The 16,963-nt window shown below is 40.9% G+C and overlaps 1 protein-coding gene across 4 annotated transcripts; it reads left to right on the top strand.

Moving 5' to 3' along the window:
• The first annotated feature begins 4,794 nt into the window (after nt 1-4,794).
• On the top strand, nt 4,795-14,478 carry czib (CXXC motif containing zinc binding protein). 4 transcript variants are annotated; one of them, XM_072511023.1, is made up of 9 exons: nt 4,795-4,919; nt 5,548-5,701; nt 5,795-5,896; nt 8,915-8,971; nt 9,180-9,261; nt 11,606-11,637; nt 11,830-11,907; nt 13,873-13,938; nt 14,038-14,478. In XM_072511023.1, exons 2-9 carry the CDS (start codon nt 5,696-5,698, stop codon nt 14,113-14,115), a joined length of 501 nt encoding a protein of 166 aa, XP_072367124.1. In that variant the 5' UTR covers nt 4,795-4,919; nt 5,548-5,695; the 3' UTR covers nt 14,116-14,478. The 4 variants fall into 4 exon arrangements, with proteins under 4 accessions (XP_072367124.1, XP_072367126.1, XP_072367123.1 ...); XM_072511022.1 differs by lacking the exon at nt 4,795-4,919 and having other exon boundaries at nt 5,012-5,701; XM_072511024.1 differs by lacking the exon at nt 4,795-4,919 and having other exon boundaries at nt 5,026-5,701; nt 5,795-5,878.
• Nucleotides 14,479-16,963: the final 2,485 nt, after the last annotated feature.

The raw sequence follows: 16,963 nt of genomic DNA, 5'->3' as shown, positions 1-16,963 counted from the left end.
TGTTTTGCTACCATAAAGGAGGGTGCTGAGAAATGCAAGCCTGGTACATACGGAGCTACGTATTTTCATTTAGTTTGCTATTGGTTCACATTCGACTTTTCAACTTCATGACAGCTTCAGCCTTGGCAATGCTGGTGCTGATTTTGTCATCGGAACTGGTTGTTCGGTACTGTTGGTCCAAAGTATATGAAGCTGTTGACATCTCCCGAGTGAGGTTATCAATGTTGGTGAAGTACCTATATCCTGGCCTGTAACTTGGCAGTTATGTTCCTTGTGCAGACACTATTTGTAGTTATTCTTCCTCTCTATCAGTGCTTTAACTTTCTCATGCAATGCTCTTCTGTGACTTTTCTTGTTTTTTGCAGTGGTTTTCATACCACTTTTCCATGCCTTTATTGCTTATCTGCTTTTCTATATCATGCTTTATTGTTATTCTGTCTCCTTTTCACCATCATATCTAACATTTCATCAGTCATCACTCTTGATATTTCCTCCTTTCATTTCAGTTACTCTGTTTTGTGCTTTGTTTCTTCCTTTTCCAATGCTTTCTCAACATTAAGGTCTTGATTTGTCACTTCCTGCAGTAAAGCTTCAGACTTGTTAATAATCTCTGAAAAATTCTACTTCTCTTTGAAAAAGAAAGTTATAGTCAAGAGCAGAGGGATGAACTAATGACTGCCTTCCACTTCCGAGGTTGACTTTTACAGAGTTTGAATTTTTAAAAAGATATCACTGATGTGTTGGTTACTCTGGATCTGTGGAGACTGTGTTTACCTTAGCAGCAACATAGACAGGCTACCAACACTTGTAATAGTACAACTCTATTTTATTTAACTAAGAGCTGTTAAACATACTTGCACTGTGGGTCGACACTATGTTCGATTGAAGACATGTCCCACCTGATCAGCCTATACTGCTAGCACATGGTGGATGTTTGTGCTACTGACTGTGGGCTCTGTCTGTCTCAGAGGCTGCATCCCGAATGAACGGGAAAACTAGTACCCTCTGTCTTTATAGTGACCGTGCCCTAACTGGTGATTGGCTGCTGTGTTGTGTGTGTTGATTGGTCTTGCAGTGTGTCAGTCAGTGTGTGTCTCTGCACCATCATATACTGATGTGTATATTGTGACAATCACTTTTTCAATTCAGTATGTACTTGATTGGATGCGAAGATACATGAAGAAATAAGCCAGCCACGTCTCTTGGGTTAACAAGTAAGGATCTAGTTTTATTGTTGAAAACTCACGTGGGTAAAAGTATAAGGAAAAAACGTGTCCCGAATCCCATGACACACACGCTAGCATGCAAAACGGAACAAATGATGGGGTGGAGGAGGTGGAACTGATGAGCTAAAGTCCATCAGAAAAAATTATGTTTTGATGTTCCTTTGGTGGTCTTGAAATTCCAATAGGTTTGCTGCTCATGTAAATTGGTTACTTTGCTAGGGACAGTTTCTTTTACATTGAAATCTGTCTTTTTCCAAAGTCAATATTCTGACACTTGAAGTTTCCTTCATTTAAAACTCTCTCTCTGATGTATTCCAAAATGTAACAGAGATAGGGTCCAAACTTGAGAATAGCAGGGAGAGACAGATGATCGTACATTCTGCAGACTTAGCTAAAATCATAGAATTTACAGTGCTGAAGGAGGCCACCCAGCCCATCAGATCTGCACCGGCCTTTGGAAAGGGGACCCTACTCAAGGCCACGCCTCCACTCTATACCCGTAACCCAGTAACCCCACTTAACCTTTTTTGGACACTAAGGGCAATTTAACATGGCCAATCCACCTAACCCGCACATCTTTGCAAACCAGAGCACCTGAAGGAAACCCACACAGACACAGGGAGAATGTACAGACTCCGCACAGACAGTGACCCAAGCCGGGAATCGAACCTGGGACCCTGGCGCTGTGAAGCAACAGTGCTAGCTACTGTGCTGCCCCTTGTGTTGTAACAAACAGACAAGCATTATAACCATAGCCTTTCACACGTAGCGTTTTGACCATGTGACAGCTGGCTATCAGTACACAATGGAGGGAAATCCATATTAACAAAGGAGTTTTGATCTCCCATTGTCAAAGCTATGCATATGCCATTGGAAACAGATAGGGGGTCCATTGCACCGTTCTGGCATAATGTGTTTTGGCAGTACAATAAGCTTCACGGAACATGTGATCGAAATATTCCAAAACCATTTAGCAACAAAATGTCCATCTGCAGAAAAAGATACAGTTGATGATAAGCCAGTCAGGATTCATACCATAGAAAGGAACATGTTTGGGCATTATGAATTTAGGAGCAGTCATTGAAAGATACCTGAGCATTCAAAAAATGTGTCTATGCTTAAGAGACAATGAGAAGGCATTTGTTAGAGTCTACCATCAGGAAATGATGGAATGCATAGGCAAATTAGAAATTGACAGAAATGATAAAACAAAATTCTGAATCTATAGTAAAATCACTTAGCAGCCTGTCAGCTTCCCAATCAATGGAATGTGTCAGGAATATGTTCCATCCCCAAAACTGTTCAACTTGTATACTGAAGCAATCATCAGAGATATAGAAGATCGACTCGGTTACAACACTGGAGTATTGAACATCAACAACTTGAGATACACAAATGTTACTGCACTGATTGCAGAGTCAGAAAAGGAACCACAGGAAATTTTAACTAAATCATGTGAGGGAATCTATATTTCCAGATTTATTTCTGTGTGTTTTCGGATTGGAGGCTGAGACTTTGCTGAAGGAGTTCGAGGGATGGTTTGGCAGTGCACCTACATGGTGTGTGGTGTGAAAAAGGTTGCTCATGTGAACAGGGTTTTGGTTAGAAAACCCAATGGGAGGACCTGAGGAAAGGAGAGTAAACTAGCCCAGGTGAAAAGATTGAGGTGAGCAGCGACAGTCGGTAGCTCTGTGCAGCTGGAGCACAGCAAAAACTTGGGTGCAGTGTCTACTTCAAGAAGCTGAAGGGGTATCGGCTCAGGGGAGCTGGGCATGGTAGAAAGCCTGTGAGGGGCAATTGTCTGCTCCGTGAAGCCGCAAATTGGAGCGAAGAGGAGCCCATGAGCAGTAGTTGGCTGCTCAGTGCAGCCAGGGATCTGGGATTTGTGCCAATGAGTAGACGCTGGGGTGCAGCTTTGTAAATCCAGTAGGATGCAGTATCTAAAGAGATTGAGCAGCTGAAACGTCAGTCATTGTGGCAGTCAGTGAGTGGAAGCCTTGTTGACTGACAGCTCATTGTAGGCAGAAGCAAGAGGTCTACCAAGCTGAGTTGCTGTTGAAGGGAAATCAAATCTAAGGAGAGGAGCTGAAATCCCTCGAGCGGAAGACAGAATTTGAAGAATCGTTGTAACTCAGTGACTACTGACATCTGGGTGGGCAGCTGGAAAGATTTGTGGGATCTGTTTGGTAGTGTGCTATTTTCTGTGCACGTTATATTCTTTTTTTTGCCCACAGTTTGCTAGTAAATTCACATTTTACTCATTAATTCTGGTTACTAAGAGTATAGAACAGATTGTATTGACTTTTGTTTCTGTTTGTTTTAAAACCATGGATTCTAGTGGCTCTATTCTCTTGGTAAATACCTGGAATTTCATATTTTGCTACTTGTTAAAAAAGTTGCTGGTCCTTAACCAGATCCTAACATATGAAAGCAAGGAGTGAGGAACATGGATTGAGAATGAATATGAAGAAGACTGAGACAATGGTGAAAGTTCAAGTAAATAGTCAAATGCTGGAACAAATGAAATGGTTCACAGACTTTAGGTAGATTATCACAGAGGATGGGTGATGTGATTGTGAGATCTGAGGAAGAATTGAGATAGCCAAGACCAGCTTTGTCAAAATGAAGAATATGTTAACACAAAAGAAACTGAACCTGAATGTTAAGAAAAGCATGTTGAGGTGCATTTTGTCAGCTATGTTATATACCTGGGAACCATAGACAATAAACAAAGGGACTATTGATCAGCATTTGAGATGTAGACTTATAGGAGGATATTCCGCATGTCCTGCGCAACCAGAAAGATAATGAAAAAGAGGAAATGATTGCATAACATCAGAGAATTATATAATACTTGGGTCACATCACTAGAGCAGGTGGTAGAAACAGTTATTGGAGAAGATTAACAGAAAACATAGGAGAGAAGCAGAGGGGAAGATGGGTGCAGCTGAATTATGTGGAATATGTAGGAGACACAGAGGTGGGGATCCATAGCAGTCAAACTTCTGGGATGAAGATGACGCCAACTGGCAAAAAAAAATCTAAATTTCAAACTGCCATTGAACTAAAAATTTAACTCGTGTAACATAGATTTAGCGACGGCACAGTGGTGCAGGGGTTAGCACTGCTGCCTCACGGCGCTGAAAACCCGGGTTCGATCCTAGCCCCGGGCCACTGTCCATGTGGAGTTTACACATTCACCCCGTGTCTGTGTGGGTACCCCACAACCCAAAGATGTGCAGGATGGGTTGATTGGCCATCCTAAATTGTCACTCAATTGGAAAAAAATTGGATACTCTAAATTTATTTTAAAACGTGATATAGATTTACATAGTGTCAACAGCACAGAAACTGGCCATGTAATCCAATTGTCTTTGCTCCACAGGGTTTAGCTAATTTAGCTGGACAGCTGGTTTGTGATGCAGAGCAAGGCCAGCCGTGTGGGTTTGTGGTAAACCACTGTGTTCCTATATTAAGGGTTGTACGGTAGAACCTGCACTACAGGTTCCCCTTAGCCCCTGCATGCTAGCTCCGCCCAGGAGCCGGGTTATAAATATGCATGGCCTTCAGCTCGCAGCCATTTCGTCAGCTGCTGTAGGATGCCACACTTCAGAGACTAATAAAGCCTCAGTTTGAATTCAACTTCGTCTCCAGCCAAATTGATCGTGCCTCAGGGTTCAATTCCTGTATCGGGTGAGGTTATTTATGACGGCTGCCTTCTCAACCTTGCCCTTTGCCTGAGGTGTGGTGATCCTCAGGTTAAATCACCACCAGTCAGCTCTTCCCTTAAAAGGGTAAAGCAGCCTATGGTCATCTGGGACTGTGGTGACTTTACTTGCTCCACACAACCTTCTTCCCATCCTTCTTTCTTGGATCCTATCATCATATTCTGTTCCATTCCTCGTATAGTTATGTAGCTTCCCCTCGATTATTTATTAGTGACTATCAAAGTTTTGAGCCTTTGTTTTGGTCTCCTCCACAACTAGAAATATTTTAGACTTCCTTGTTCAACGCCTTTCATGATTTAAAGGTCACCCTTTGGCCTCCTCTTTTCTGGAGAAAGGTGCCAGCCTTTCCTGCTATATTGGCTTTGTTATGGTACCATACTTGTGATCATTTTGCACTTTTTCCAGTGCCTTTATGTCCTTTGTCATAATACAGTGGCCAGTACTGTGCATTGTATTCCAAGCTCGCTAGATTATTAGCCCAACATAATCACTATTGTAACAATGGGTAAAATTTAAACAGTGCCATACTGCTTTTTCCCCAAATGGTTGGCGATTTTTCTTCAATCCAAATTGCATTAAATTTATTCCAACAGGTACACCCTGTAGGTGTAGCTTTAACAGGGGTGGGCTCCTTTCCCTGCAATATTACTGCCACCTGCAGATGGCGTGTCACAACAGTTGGCGGCTGTCGTGATTACTTTTCCAACGACAGGCCGTAAATTGATATGTGGCGAGTCCAAGATGGTGGTGAGTAATCGTTCAGAAATTTGTTTTCTCAGTAGCTGTTGATTCCTTATCCGCAGGGTTAATGATCTTCACATTGCACTCTCCTGTTTGCAGAAATTTGGGCTCCAGTTTAAAGCGACTTTGGAACATATCAGCAAAGTGCGGCCGGACGGAGAGGATTTCCGCTGGTTCCTGAAGGTGGAGCTGCTCATGGATGTGTGTGTTCCTGCAGCAGGAAGGCTGCAGTCTGAGCACCGAACCAGCATAACACTGATCCACACCAACCCACACTGCATAAAACTAATCCTCTGCAATTCCCACAGCATGACACACTGATCCACTCCAGCCCTACAGCATAACACACTGATCCACTCCAGCCCTACAGCATAACACACTGAACCACTGCAATCCCCACAGCATAACACACCGATCCACTCCAGCCCTACAGCATAACACACTGAACCACTGCAATCCCCACAGCATAACACACCGATCCACTCCAACCCCAGCATAACACACTGATCCACTGCAATCCCCACAGCATAACACACTGATCCACTCCAGCCCTACAGCATAACACACTGAACCACTGCAATCCCCACAGCATAACACACCGATCCACTCCAGCCCTACAGCATAACACACTGAACCACTGCAATCCCCACAGCATAACACACCGATCCACTCCAACCCCAGCATAACACACTGATCCACTGCAATCCCCACAGCATAACACACTGATCCACTCCAGCCCTACAGCATAACACACTGAACCACTGCAATCCCCACAGCATAACACACCGATCCACTCCAGCCCTACAGCATAACACACTGATCCACTCCAGCCCCACAGCATAACACATAACACACTGATCCACTCCAGCCCTACAGCATAACACACCGATCCACTCCAGCCCTACAGCATAACACACTGATCCACTCCAGCCTCACAGCATAACACACTGATCCACTCCAACCCCAGCATAACACACTGATCCACTCCAGCCCCACAGCATAACACATAACACACTGATCCACTCCAACCCCCACAGCATAACACACTGATCCACTCCAGCCCCCACAGCATAACAACACTGATGCACTCAACCCCCACAGCATAACACACTGAACCACTGCAATCCCCACAGCATAACACACTGATCCACTCCAGCCCCACAGCATAACACACTGATCCACTCCAGCCTCACAGCATAACAACACACTGATCCACTCCAACCCCAGCATAACACACTGGTCCACTCCAGCCCCACAGCATAACACACTGATCCACTCCAGCCCCCACAGCATAACAACACTGATGCACTCAAACCCCCACAGTCCATCGTACTGATCTACTTTGACCCTGCACACAGACAGTGCACTATACTGATCCAATCATCCAACATACATCTCTACTCAAACTCTGCATCTATTCCATCTTCACACTGACCTCAAAACGTGCGGTGCACTATACTAATTCACTCAAACCTCCACTCAGCCCAACATACTGCTCTTATTAAAATGCTGGCGCCACTGCAACATACTGCTTTATTCCAGTCCTGCAAAGATCATCACTCACTGGAAAACTGTCTTAACATGCTGATTTTGAGAGCTTTGTTTGATTCAGTTAAATTGAAGCTGGGTGGCAATGAAGCTCAAAGTGGACGGTAGACAGCATATCAGTGGGTTTGAAATTTGATTTGTTAATGATGAGTGTTCAATGAAACCTTCTAATAACAATCTTGGCCACTGAAGGATCTTGAGACATAAATATAAATAGAAACATTAACATTTTTTCAGAAAAACGCAATCTTGTGTGATGCTGATATTTAACTTATGGCTGCACGTCCCTCTAGAAATAGGACACCATGGTCTAAAGTTAGGCTTATATTACTATAAAGGATTCCCTGGGTCATGCAATTACAGGAAAAGAACAATTCTGATTATTTCAAAGAGTTGTGCATTGGTGCATCATTGTAACTCACATGGCCTGGCTTTTTGTTTCTAGTTGGAATTGAGTGTGAAAGTCACCAAGACAGAGCTAATAGAAGAACATTAGGAATGATGTAAATTGTCTTGATTTGTTTTGTCCATTAATTTCATTGGACAGAAAATGCTGTTACCTCAACATTTCTTAACACCTTTCCGACACTAAAGTTTAGAAATGATGGGAAATCCTGCGATAAAAGCTTTTACATGGAGCTTCCTCTAATAACTCAAATGAGTAATTTCATGGAGCTACTGATGGTCCGAGGCCTAATCCCTGGTCGGTACCCTCTTAGCTGATCTTCTACAGAAGAATGGTGGTGGTCTATAATTCGGCTTCTTTGATTAGGCTGGGAGGATAGATGTGCCAGGGCTTCTGTTTCTAATCACCAATGATGCCCATTGGAAAGTATGAGTGTATGAAGACAAAATTGGTCTCAGCTCTGATGTCCTTCATGGTTGATCTTGTGAATGAATAATGGCCACTTGGATGAGGTATGAGAGGGCTGCTGATACTTCTCAAATTGTACACAGTCGGAGTAATAATGTACAAGCAGGAAGGAGAAAAATGTATTTGAGGGGTCACAGGATTTCTAGCAAGTCCATATAAAAACAAGTTTGCATCATGATGAGTGTTCAATGAAAACTTCTAATAACAATCTTGGCCACTGAAGGATCTTGAGATATAAATAGAAACATTAACATTTTTTCAGAAAAACGCAATCTTGTGTGATGCTGATATTTAACTTATGGCTGCACGTCCCTCTAGAAATAGGACACCATGGTCTAAAGTTAGGCTTATATTACTATAAAGGATTCCCTGGGTCATGCAATTACAGGAAAAGAACAATTCTGATTATTTCAAAGAGTTGTGCATTGGTGCATCATTGTAACTCACATGGCCTGGCTTTTTGTTTCTAGCTTCTGCACTGTAAATTATATGCATGTATTCTGTTCATCTGATAAGTAGAACTTTAGAATTGATATTTTGTTCTGCTCAGTTAACGATGATGGCCGTGTTTCTACTTATAATGGAATTTGCTGTTTTCAAAATGCCATTCAGTAAATGGCTGTGGATTTGCACAATGGAAATAAAATGTAGTTTGCAGTTGAAGTGGTGCTAGGCAGCAGGAGATTATTGGACCAGATGGTAGTACTGAATAGTACTTGTAGTTGTAGCATAGATCAGTAACTTCTATTGCACAATTCATAAGCATTCAACTAATTTCTGTATGCTTTTTTTATTAGTTGAAATGTCAGAATTGCGGAGAAATTTCTGATAAATGGCAGTATATCACATTAATGGTGAGTTAGATTTTATATGATTTCCCCATAAATAAATAAAATTAAGTGGCTGGACACATTTTATGTACTTGGTCGTAATACCATAATTGGTCAGCTTGCTGTTTGAAAAAGATTATATGTTTCCCCATCTCCCATTTCTAAGTGATCAGCTTGCTCCATTTAATATGTTAGAAGGTGCCACATTAATGCAAGTTGTTGTTTTGTACAGAGCAGTGCCCCACTCAAAGGTGGGCGAGGAAGTGCCAGTATGATACAGAAGTGCAAGCTGTGTTCAAGAGAGAACTCCATTGGTAGGTTATAAGTGGAGGAATCTAATTTTTGTAGTCAGTGTTGTTTTAATTACACTGTTTTGTGCAAAATTTTCAGAATCTTTGAATCATCCTTATTAATAAGAGATAATTTATGGCAATGGTGACAACTCTGAAAATGTTTTTTCCATATTTTACAAATGTGTGTCATCAGAGTTTGAACACTTTTCTGATTTCTGGTTCGCATCTTACTCAATTTGAAAACCTCACCAAACCTTGAGCCAGTAGCTCAATTTTTTTAATGGTATGTTTATGCTGGGTAACAGCTACCATCAGATGCATTTCTGCATGTGGCTACAGTGCTTATACTGTACTTGGAAAAGTCAAGTGAGAGCTCTGGCAGCAACACTGAAACAAATATCAGTATGCACGGAGGGATTTGAAGGTCCAGTTATCCAAAAGTCACAATAATGAAATTTAAATGTTTGGCCATATCTCATAATTTGGGGAGATTTTTATAAGTAATGCATGTTTGTCCATAACAGTGGGATTAGCCTGCCTCTGACCTGAGTGGTGACCAATGGCACTCCACACTAGCCTCTTAAGTGTGTCATGGAACTCTGTACCACAAGCCCAGTACTTCTTCTAATTCCAACAAGAAGCCTTATTTATGGTAAAAGAACTTTATATAAAAATATATTTCTTTTGATATTTTTTCATTTTTATTAAGTATACTAGTTCTGCGATTCCTACTTTGTAAAGGATTTTTGTAGAGTATTCTTAGATTTAATTTTCTTTTACTTCTTGTGAAACCACTCCATTTCAAGATGTCAGCTTTGCAAGCACCTTGAGCATCCTCTGGGCATCTATTTCAGTCTGAGAAACTAGTCGCTGTTTAAATTTCCCTGATGTATATGTTCAGTGCTCGCCCAATGTTTTGCTGTAACTGGGTCCCTTCCATTTAGCCACAGTCTGAGGCATAGCCTCAGTATTGTGTTTCTCCATCACAAAGACTGCGACTTCCACCCCTACGTAATTGCTAGTTTCCATCTTTGTCTCAGTACATCACGCACTGAAATTGTCATCTGTGGCTTTGTCACCTCCGGACTCAACTATGCCAATGCTCGCCTGCCCAGTTTCCTGTCATTCTGCAAACTCTGTAAACTTGGAACTTGTCCAAAACTCAGCACATAACCAAATTCAATTCTCCTACCACCCTTCTGCTAACTAAAGTACATAGACTCCTGGTCCAGCAATGTCTCAAATTTAAAATGCTTAACATTTAACCCCCTGCATAGCCCTGTTCTTTTGACTCTAACTTGATCCGGCACAAGAACCCTCAGTGAACTTTGTTTCTCCAGTTCTAGCCTTTTGTTCATTCCTAATGTAATTTGTACTTTCATTTATGTTTGTGACTTCAACTGTTTCAGCTTCAAGCTCTGGAATTTCCTCTGAGGAATTCCCTGACTCTCTTAAGGTGCCCCTTAAAACCTCTCTTGTCTCCTTATTGAATCTTATCTGATTACCCTCCTGTGAAGTATCCTCGTCTGTTTTACTGAATTAAGGTGGCTGTTAATCTTGGACGTGAAATATGTCAGTTTGGAATTCCTATGGAGTTGCTCATTGGCACCCTGGTGTCAACAAATTTACTCCCAAAATGAAAAAACCCATCTAATATGAGGTTCAGTGGGTCAAAAAACCAATAATAGAACTAGGATTATGTCCTACTAGCTAAGGAATTCTTAAATCTTGTTTTTATTGTACTTCTAGTTGGGGCTTTTGAAAGAACGAATTGTATGTTTGGAATCATTGTCAGTGACATTTTGCTTCTTCTTTAATCAGCATGTTACCTCTTACACTAATCTATGAGCAGATCTGTATTTTTTATAGTAGTGAGAAAGTTAAATTTACTTGTGAGCTCTAGTAGGCACCCTTGACAATGTGAAACAATAGCTCAGAGCAGAATTCTGTTCAGGCCTCATCGCCATATTGACTTCTTACTTGGGCTCATCTGGCAGCCGCAATTGCTGCAGGCTGACTACCAGATATGCAATTTGGTCACTGTTCCTTTAAAATCTATTGCTGCAGCTTCGCATAATCATCCTTTTGTTGAGGGAGAACATTAATTATCCTAAAGAAAAAGAAAAATCTCCACTAATTATGCTTGTTGGCCACTATTTAATTCTGATAATTGAAACTAGCATTATCTGGCAGTCCGGTGCAGTGATATTTAAAACCAATATTGTAGCGTTACAGTATGGAATTTACTCTTTAAACACTTGTTGATTTGTGTATTATTTCACCCGCAGTGATTACAATTTTATTTTGGGATTTAGATGTTATTAAATTTTAAATCCTTGATATGTACTTTTTTATTGGTTTTTAGATATTCTGAAGGACACCATCAAGCCATACAATGTAAGTTGGCTCATGAGGGACACAAAGTGCCAACTGCTTTGTGGTATTGTAAAGTTGCTTTCTTGTGTGGGTAATCGGTTGATTCATTCATCTGCTTTTCTTCCAGATACAATTTTACATACATGTAGATGCAACATAACGATTCTGCAAATGCAGTGGGCTAATCATACTGTGATTCTTTTTTTAACCAAGGCTGAAGACAGTGAAAAGTTTAAAACTATAGTACACTTTGAGTGTCGAGGATTAGAACCAGTGGACTTTCAACCACAGGTAAGTAACAGATTGCCTAAGGAATTTTAGTGCCTCCATCTCTCTTCGGGGAAGAGAGTTCCACAGACTTGCGACCCTTCAAGAGAATAAATTCCTCCTCATCTCTGATGAGAATTATCTGGATTTTCTAAAGGCCTTCAGTAAGGTGTCCCATGATAGAATAAGGGCAAAGAATGCAGAGTGAAGGGACACTGGGCAGAATGGATTGTGAACTGGCTTAAAGACAGAAAGCAAAGAGTGGGTGTAAACAGTAACTGTTCAATGCCAAATGAGGGGTAGTGGATTTCCACAAGGATCAACATTGGGACACTGCTTTACAAATTACATTAATGATTTGGATTTTAGAATCAAAAATACATTTAAAAAATTTGTGGATGACCCCAAATTGAGGGGGGAGGATTGTCAGCTTGAGGAGGGCTGCAACAAACTACAGGAGGACATTCATAAACTTGCAGCATGACAAATAATTGACAAGTGAATTTTAACATTGATAAATGTGAGGTAGGAAGAATAGGTGGGAGGCGTTCATTTATTTCTTGGAAGTTAAGAGTCTAGGTGGGGTAGAGGAAAAAGGTATCTTGAGAGTATAAATACATCAATTGCTAAACGTTGTGTCACAAGTTGTGTTAGAAAAATCATAAGAAAAGCAAACCAGACACCAGGCTTTATTTCTAGAGAAAGAGAATTGAAAGTAGTGAAGTTGTGCCAAATCTCTTTTGAACCTTGGTTATCTTTCACTTAGGGAACTGCAAGCAGTTCTGGTCACCATATTATATATGGGATTTTGAGATTCTGGAGTAGAGGGAACATGTGGATAATACCAGAAATGTGGGTGTATACATATTAAGGAAAGATGAACAGGCTGGATCTCTTTCCTCTCAAAAAATGTAAGGCTGACAGTTGATATCAGAAAGCGATCAAGAAGGAAATTCAGAAGAATGGTCTTTGCTCAAAGAGTGGTGAGAATGTGGAACTTTCTTTGACAGGGAGTGGTTGAAGAAAATGGTATAGATGCATTTAAGGAGATACCAGATAAATATAAAAGGGAAATAGACTGTTACGCTGATATTGGATGAGAAAAGACAGGAGGAGGCTTGAGTGGAGCACGTAGCTTGGGGCAGCACGGTGGCACAATGGTTAGCACTGTTGCCTCACAGTGTCAGGGACCTGTGTTCAATTCCGCTCTTGGGTGACTGTGTGGAGATACTTTCTCCCCGTATCTGCATGGATTTCCTCTGTGTGCTCCGGTTTCCTCCCACAGTCCAAAGATGTGCAGGTTAGGTGGGGTTACAGGGATAGGGCAGACGAGTGGGCCTAGGTAGGGTACTCTTTCAGAGAGTCATTGCAGACTCGATGGGCCAAATGGCCTCCTGTACTGTAGGAATTCTATGGTTCTAAACACCGACTGCGTCAAGTGGCCTGTTTCTGTCTTGTATGTCCTGTGTAATATATAATCCTTAAGATTTTAATTATTGGAAATTCTAAAACTTGTAATTTATTTTACATTTTTACACTTAACTCTCTTTTTAATCCAATCATTTTCCCATCCCTTTTTCACTTTTGCATCTGATTTGATATTAAATATTCTAATTTACAATTCCTGGTTCAGATTCAATGCTCCTCATTAACAATTCTTAAATCTGATTGATTAAGGAGAGTTACTTGCCCTGTTCACACATAAGTAGGTCTTGTTGATTTAGTTTATTTGTTCACCCAAAAGAAGCAGAAATGAGTCCCAGATGCCCTAAAGAGGATGCTGCACTAAAATGGCTTGCTATCATTGTAAGTTCTAGTGAAAAATCCCCAAGAATGTGTGTGGAAATGTAGTAAGTAGCTGATGCCATGAGAGTGATAGCTGCACTATTGGTGTGTATTTTGTGCTCCTGTCAAATATAGACTTAAATGAAAGCTAATCATTTAACGGAGTGTTGTTGAGCTCTTAACTAAAATTCGTTCTCTGCATAGGCTGGATTTGCTGCGGAAGGTGCTGAATCCGGAACACAATTTGGTGAGATTAATCTGATGGAGAAGGTGAGTTCCATGTGCATTCTATTCCATAGGGCTTAGAAAAGGTGTAATTAAGACTCGCTAAACAAATATTTGAATAACTTATTGTTTTATTTTTCTTAGGATTGGAATGATTATGATGAGAAAATCCGGGAATCAGTGGGAATCTATGAAGTCACTCATCAGTTTGTTAAAATTTGAACTTGATTCTGACAGACATTTTCCATGTGAAGATTCTCTTTTCATCTTAAATAACCCTGGGAAGAAAAGCAAGTGCACCATTATTTCATCTGGCATTTATTTGCCGGTGAATCCTTTCTGCACCTTGTACCAAGGATGAAGAAATGACCAATTAAAATTGACACTGGCCAGATATATTAGCATTAAAATTCTGCCTGAGGGTCTGCCGTCATTTTTGTCCAGCTGCGGAAAACTGCTTTTAGCTCTTCAGCAATGAGGTTACTGACAGCAAATCTGGATGCATAGTTAAGAGTAATTTTTCCAAAAGTTTAAAGTTAAATACTAATAAAAAGAACTTCATGGCAATGATGAACTGTTAAATAAGGTAGTCAGTGTACTTTATCTCCATTTGCTTGTTTATTTTTGTCAATACACAAGCTAATTTAGGGGACGCCTATGTGCAGTTTAGCCCTCCAAGCAGAAGACAATATCCAACGGTATGTGGACTTAACCAATGGTAAGTAAGTTGGTCAATTATAAGTACAGTCTGTGTTCATTATATAGGTCAACCTTCATCTGAAAGATTGCCAGGTTCTAGACTGTGTACTCTAGCTAATGTGGCTATATGCCTCCTGTTCAATAGATCAACTTGTATCTCGATCATGGTTTCTTAAATGCAGTTTGCCAAGTTAGGATTTAGAGGCAAATAGCGTCAATGTTAAAAATGTTAAAAAGGGGCTGGTTCAGCACACTGGGCTAAATAGCTGGCTTGTAAAGCAGAAAAAGGCAACAGCGCGGGTTCAATTCCCATACCGGCCTCCCCGAACAGGCGCCGGAATGTGGCGACTAGGCTTTTCACAGTAACTTTATTGAAGCCTACTTATGACAATAAGCGATTATTATTATTAAATGATGGGTGGTGGAGAAAAGAAACATCAAGATTTCCTGTTTATACAGGTGTTTATAATTTGACTGTAGATAGAGCAATGAAAACTTGTCACTGAAGTACAGCTTCTGATAGTTATTAAACATCTGAAGAAGCAACATGGATGAATGTGTGCCTCAGCGTAACTCTTGAGGCAATCCACATTTCATAGAATGGTTGCAGCACAGGCCATTCCACCTGTCATGTACGTGCCAGCTCTTTGGGAACTTTGGGATTAAGAGGAACTTGCCCAGACTTTGCTTTTCCTTGAAGCCCTGTATTTTTTTTTTTGCTTCAGATAATTATCCAATTCTCTTTTGAAGGCCTAGATTGAGATCGAACACACAAAGGCAGTGCATTCCAGATCCAAACCACTTGCTGCGTAAAAGAAGATTTTTCTTCTGTCACCATTGCTTCTGTTGACAACCATGTTAAATCGGGATATTTCTGACAACAAGAAGTTTCCTCCCCTCTTATCCAAATCCTTTCTGAATTTGAAAACCTCTTCAAATATTCTCTTAATCCTCTTCAAGCTGATCACCAACTACCAGACGACACATTTCTTTTTTTGCTTTATTTGTTCACGTCTCTGCCAAGGCCAGGATTAATTGTCAAGCTCTAATTTCCCTTGAACTGAATGGCTTGCTCTAATATTTCAGAAGGCATTTAAGAGTCAACCATATTGCTGTAGATCTGGAGTCACATGTAGGCCAGATGAGGCAAGGCTGGCAGATTTCCTCCCCTAATGGACATTAGTGAACCAGATGAGTTTTTATGACAATCGCTAACCATGAAACCATTATTTAGACTTTTAATTCCAGATTGTTATTCAAATTTCAACATCTGCCATGATGAGGTTCGAACCCAGTCCCCAGGGCATAAACCTAGGTCTCTGGATTCCTAGTCCAGTAATTAACCACTGTGTCTCTGGCTTCCCTTCCTGAAACCATTCTTGTAAATCTTCTCTATAATATCTCTAATGCTTTCTTTTTTACAAACTTTTCCAATTAAGGGCAATTTAGCGTGACCAATCCACCTATTCTGCACATCTTTGGGTTGTGGGGGTGAGACCCATGCAGACATAGGAAGAATGTGTAAACTCCACATGGACAGTGACCCTGGTTCAGGATTGAACCCAAGTCCTTGGTGCCGTGAGGCAGCAGTGCTACCCACTGTGCCACCATGCTGCCGTCTCTAGTTCAGGTTCTTCTGAAAATGGGGTTCCCAGGCAAGGACAATACTCCAGTTGAGGCTGAATCTGTTTTATGTGTAACATTTCATGATAACTTCCTTGCTATGTCCTATTTATAAATCCCAGGATCCCATATGCTTTATTAACTTTCTCAACATGCCATGACACCTTCAATAATTTGTGCACATATACCCACAGTCCCTGTCCTTACACCCCCTTTACAGTGGTATCCTTTGTGTTGCTTATTCTTATCAGTCCTACCAACATGAATCACTTAACACTTGACTGCAATGAATTTCATCTACCAGATGCCCACCCATTCCATCAGTCTGTTTTTGACCTCTTGAAGTGTATCACTAACCTCCTCACAGTTCACAATATGTCGCAAGTTTTGTCATCCACTAATTTTGAATTTGTGAACACCTAAATGTAGATTATTAACATAGATCAGGAAAAGCAATTGTCCTAACCACTAACCCTTGAGGAACGCATTATAAAAAAATCATTCACCACTACTCTTTCCTGTCACTCCTCCAAATTCGTAACCTTGTTGCCAGTATTTATTTTATTCCATTGAGCTTTATTTTTAATGGACAGATTCACCTGTTATGAGGCATCAAATATCTTTTGGAAGTCCGTGGACACCACATCAGACCCATTACCCACATCAGTCTTCCCTATTACCTCCTCATAAACATCTACTGGGGGTCCGTGTACACCACATCAATCCCATTACCCATATTAGTCCTCCC

Source organism: Scyliorhinus torazame, chromosome 7 (assembly GCF_047496885.1).
Source record: "Scyliorhinus torazame isolate Kashiwa2021f chromosome 7, sScyTor2.1, whole genome shotgun sequence".
NCBI lineage: Eukaryota > Metazoa > Chordata > Chondrichthyes > Carcharhiniformes > Scyliorhinidae > Scyliorhinus > Scyliorhinus torazame.
This window is presented reverse-complemented; position numbering and strand designations above follow the sequence as displayed.

Excerpts from the sequence above, each read along its gene's own strand:
- czib (XM_072511023.1), top strand. Across the intron at positions 5,897-8,914 it reads AGGTGGAGCTGCTCATGGAT|TTGAAATGTCAGAATTGCGG; the intron begins GTGTGTGTTCCT and ends TTTTTTTATTAG. Across the intron at positions 9,262-11,605 it reads TTCAAGAGAGAACTCCATTG|ATATTCTGAAGGACACCATC; the intron begins GTAGGTTATAAG and ends ATTGGTTTTTAG.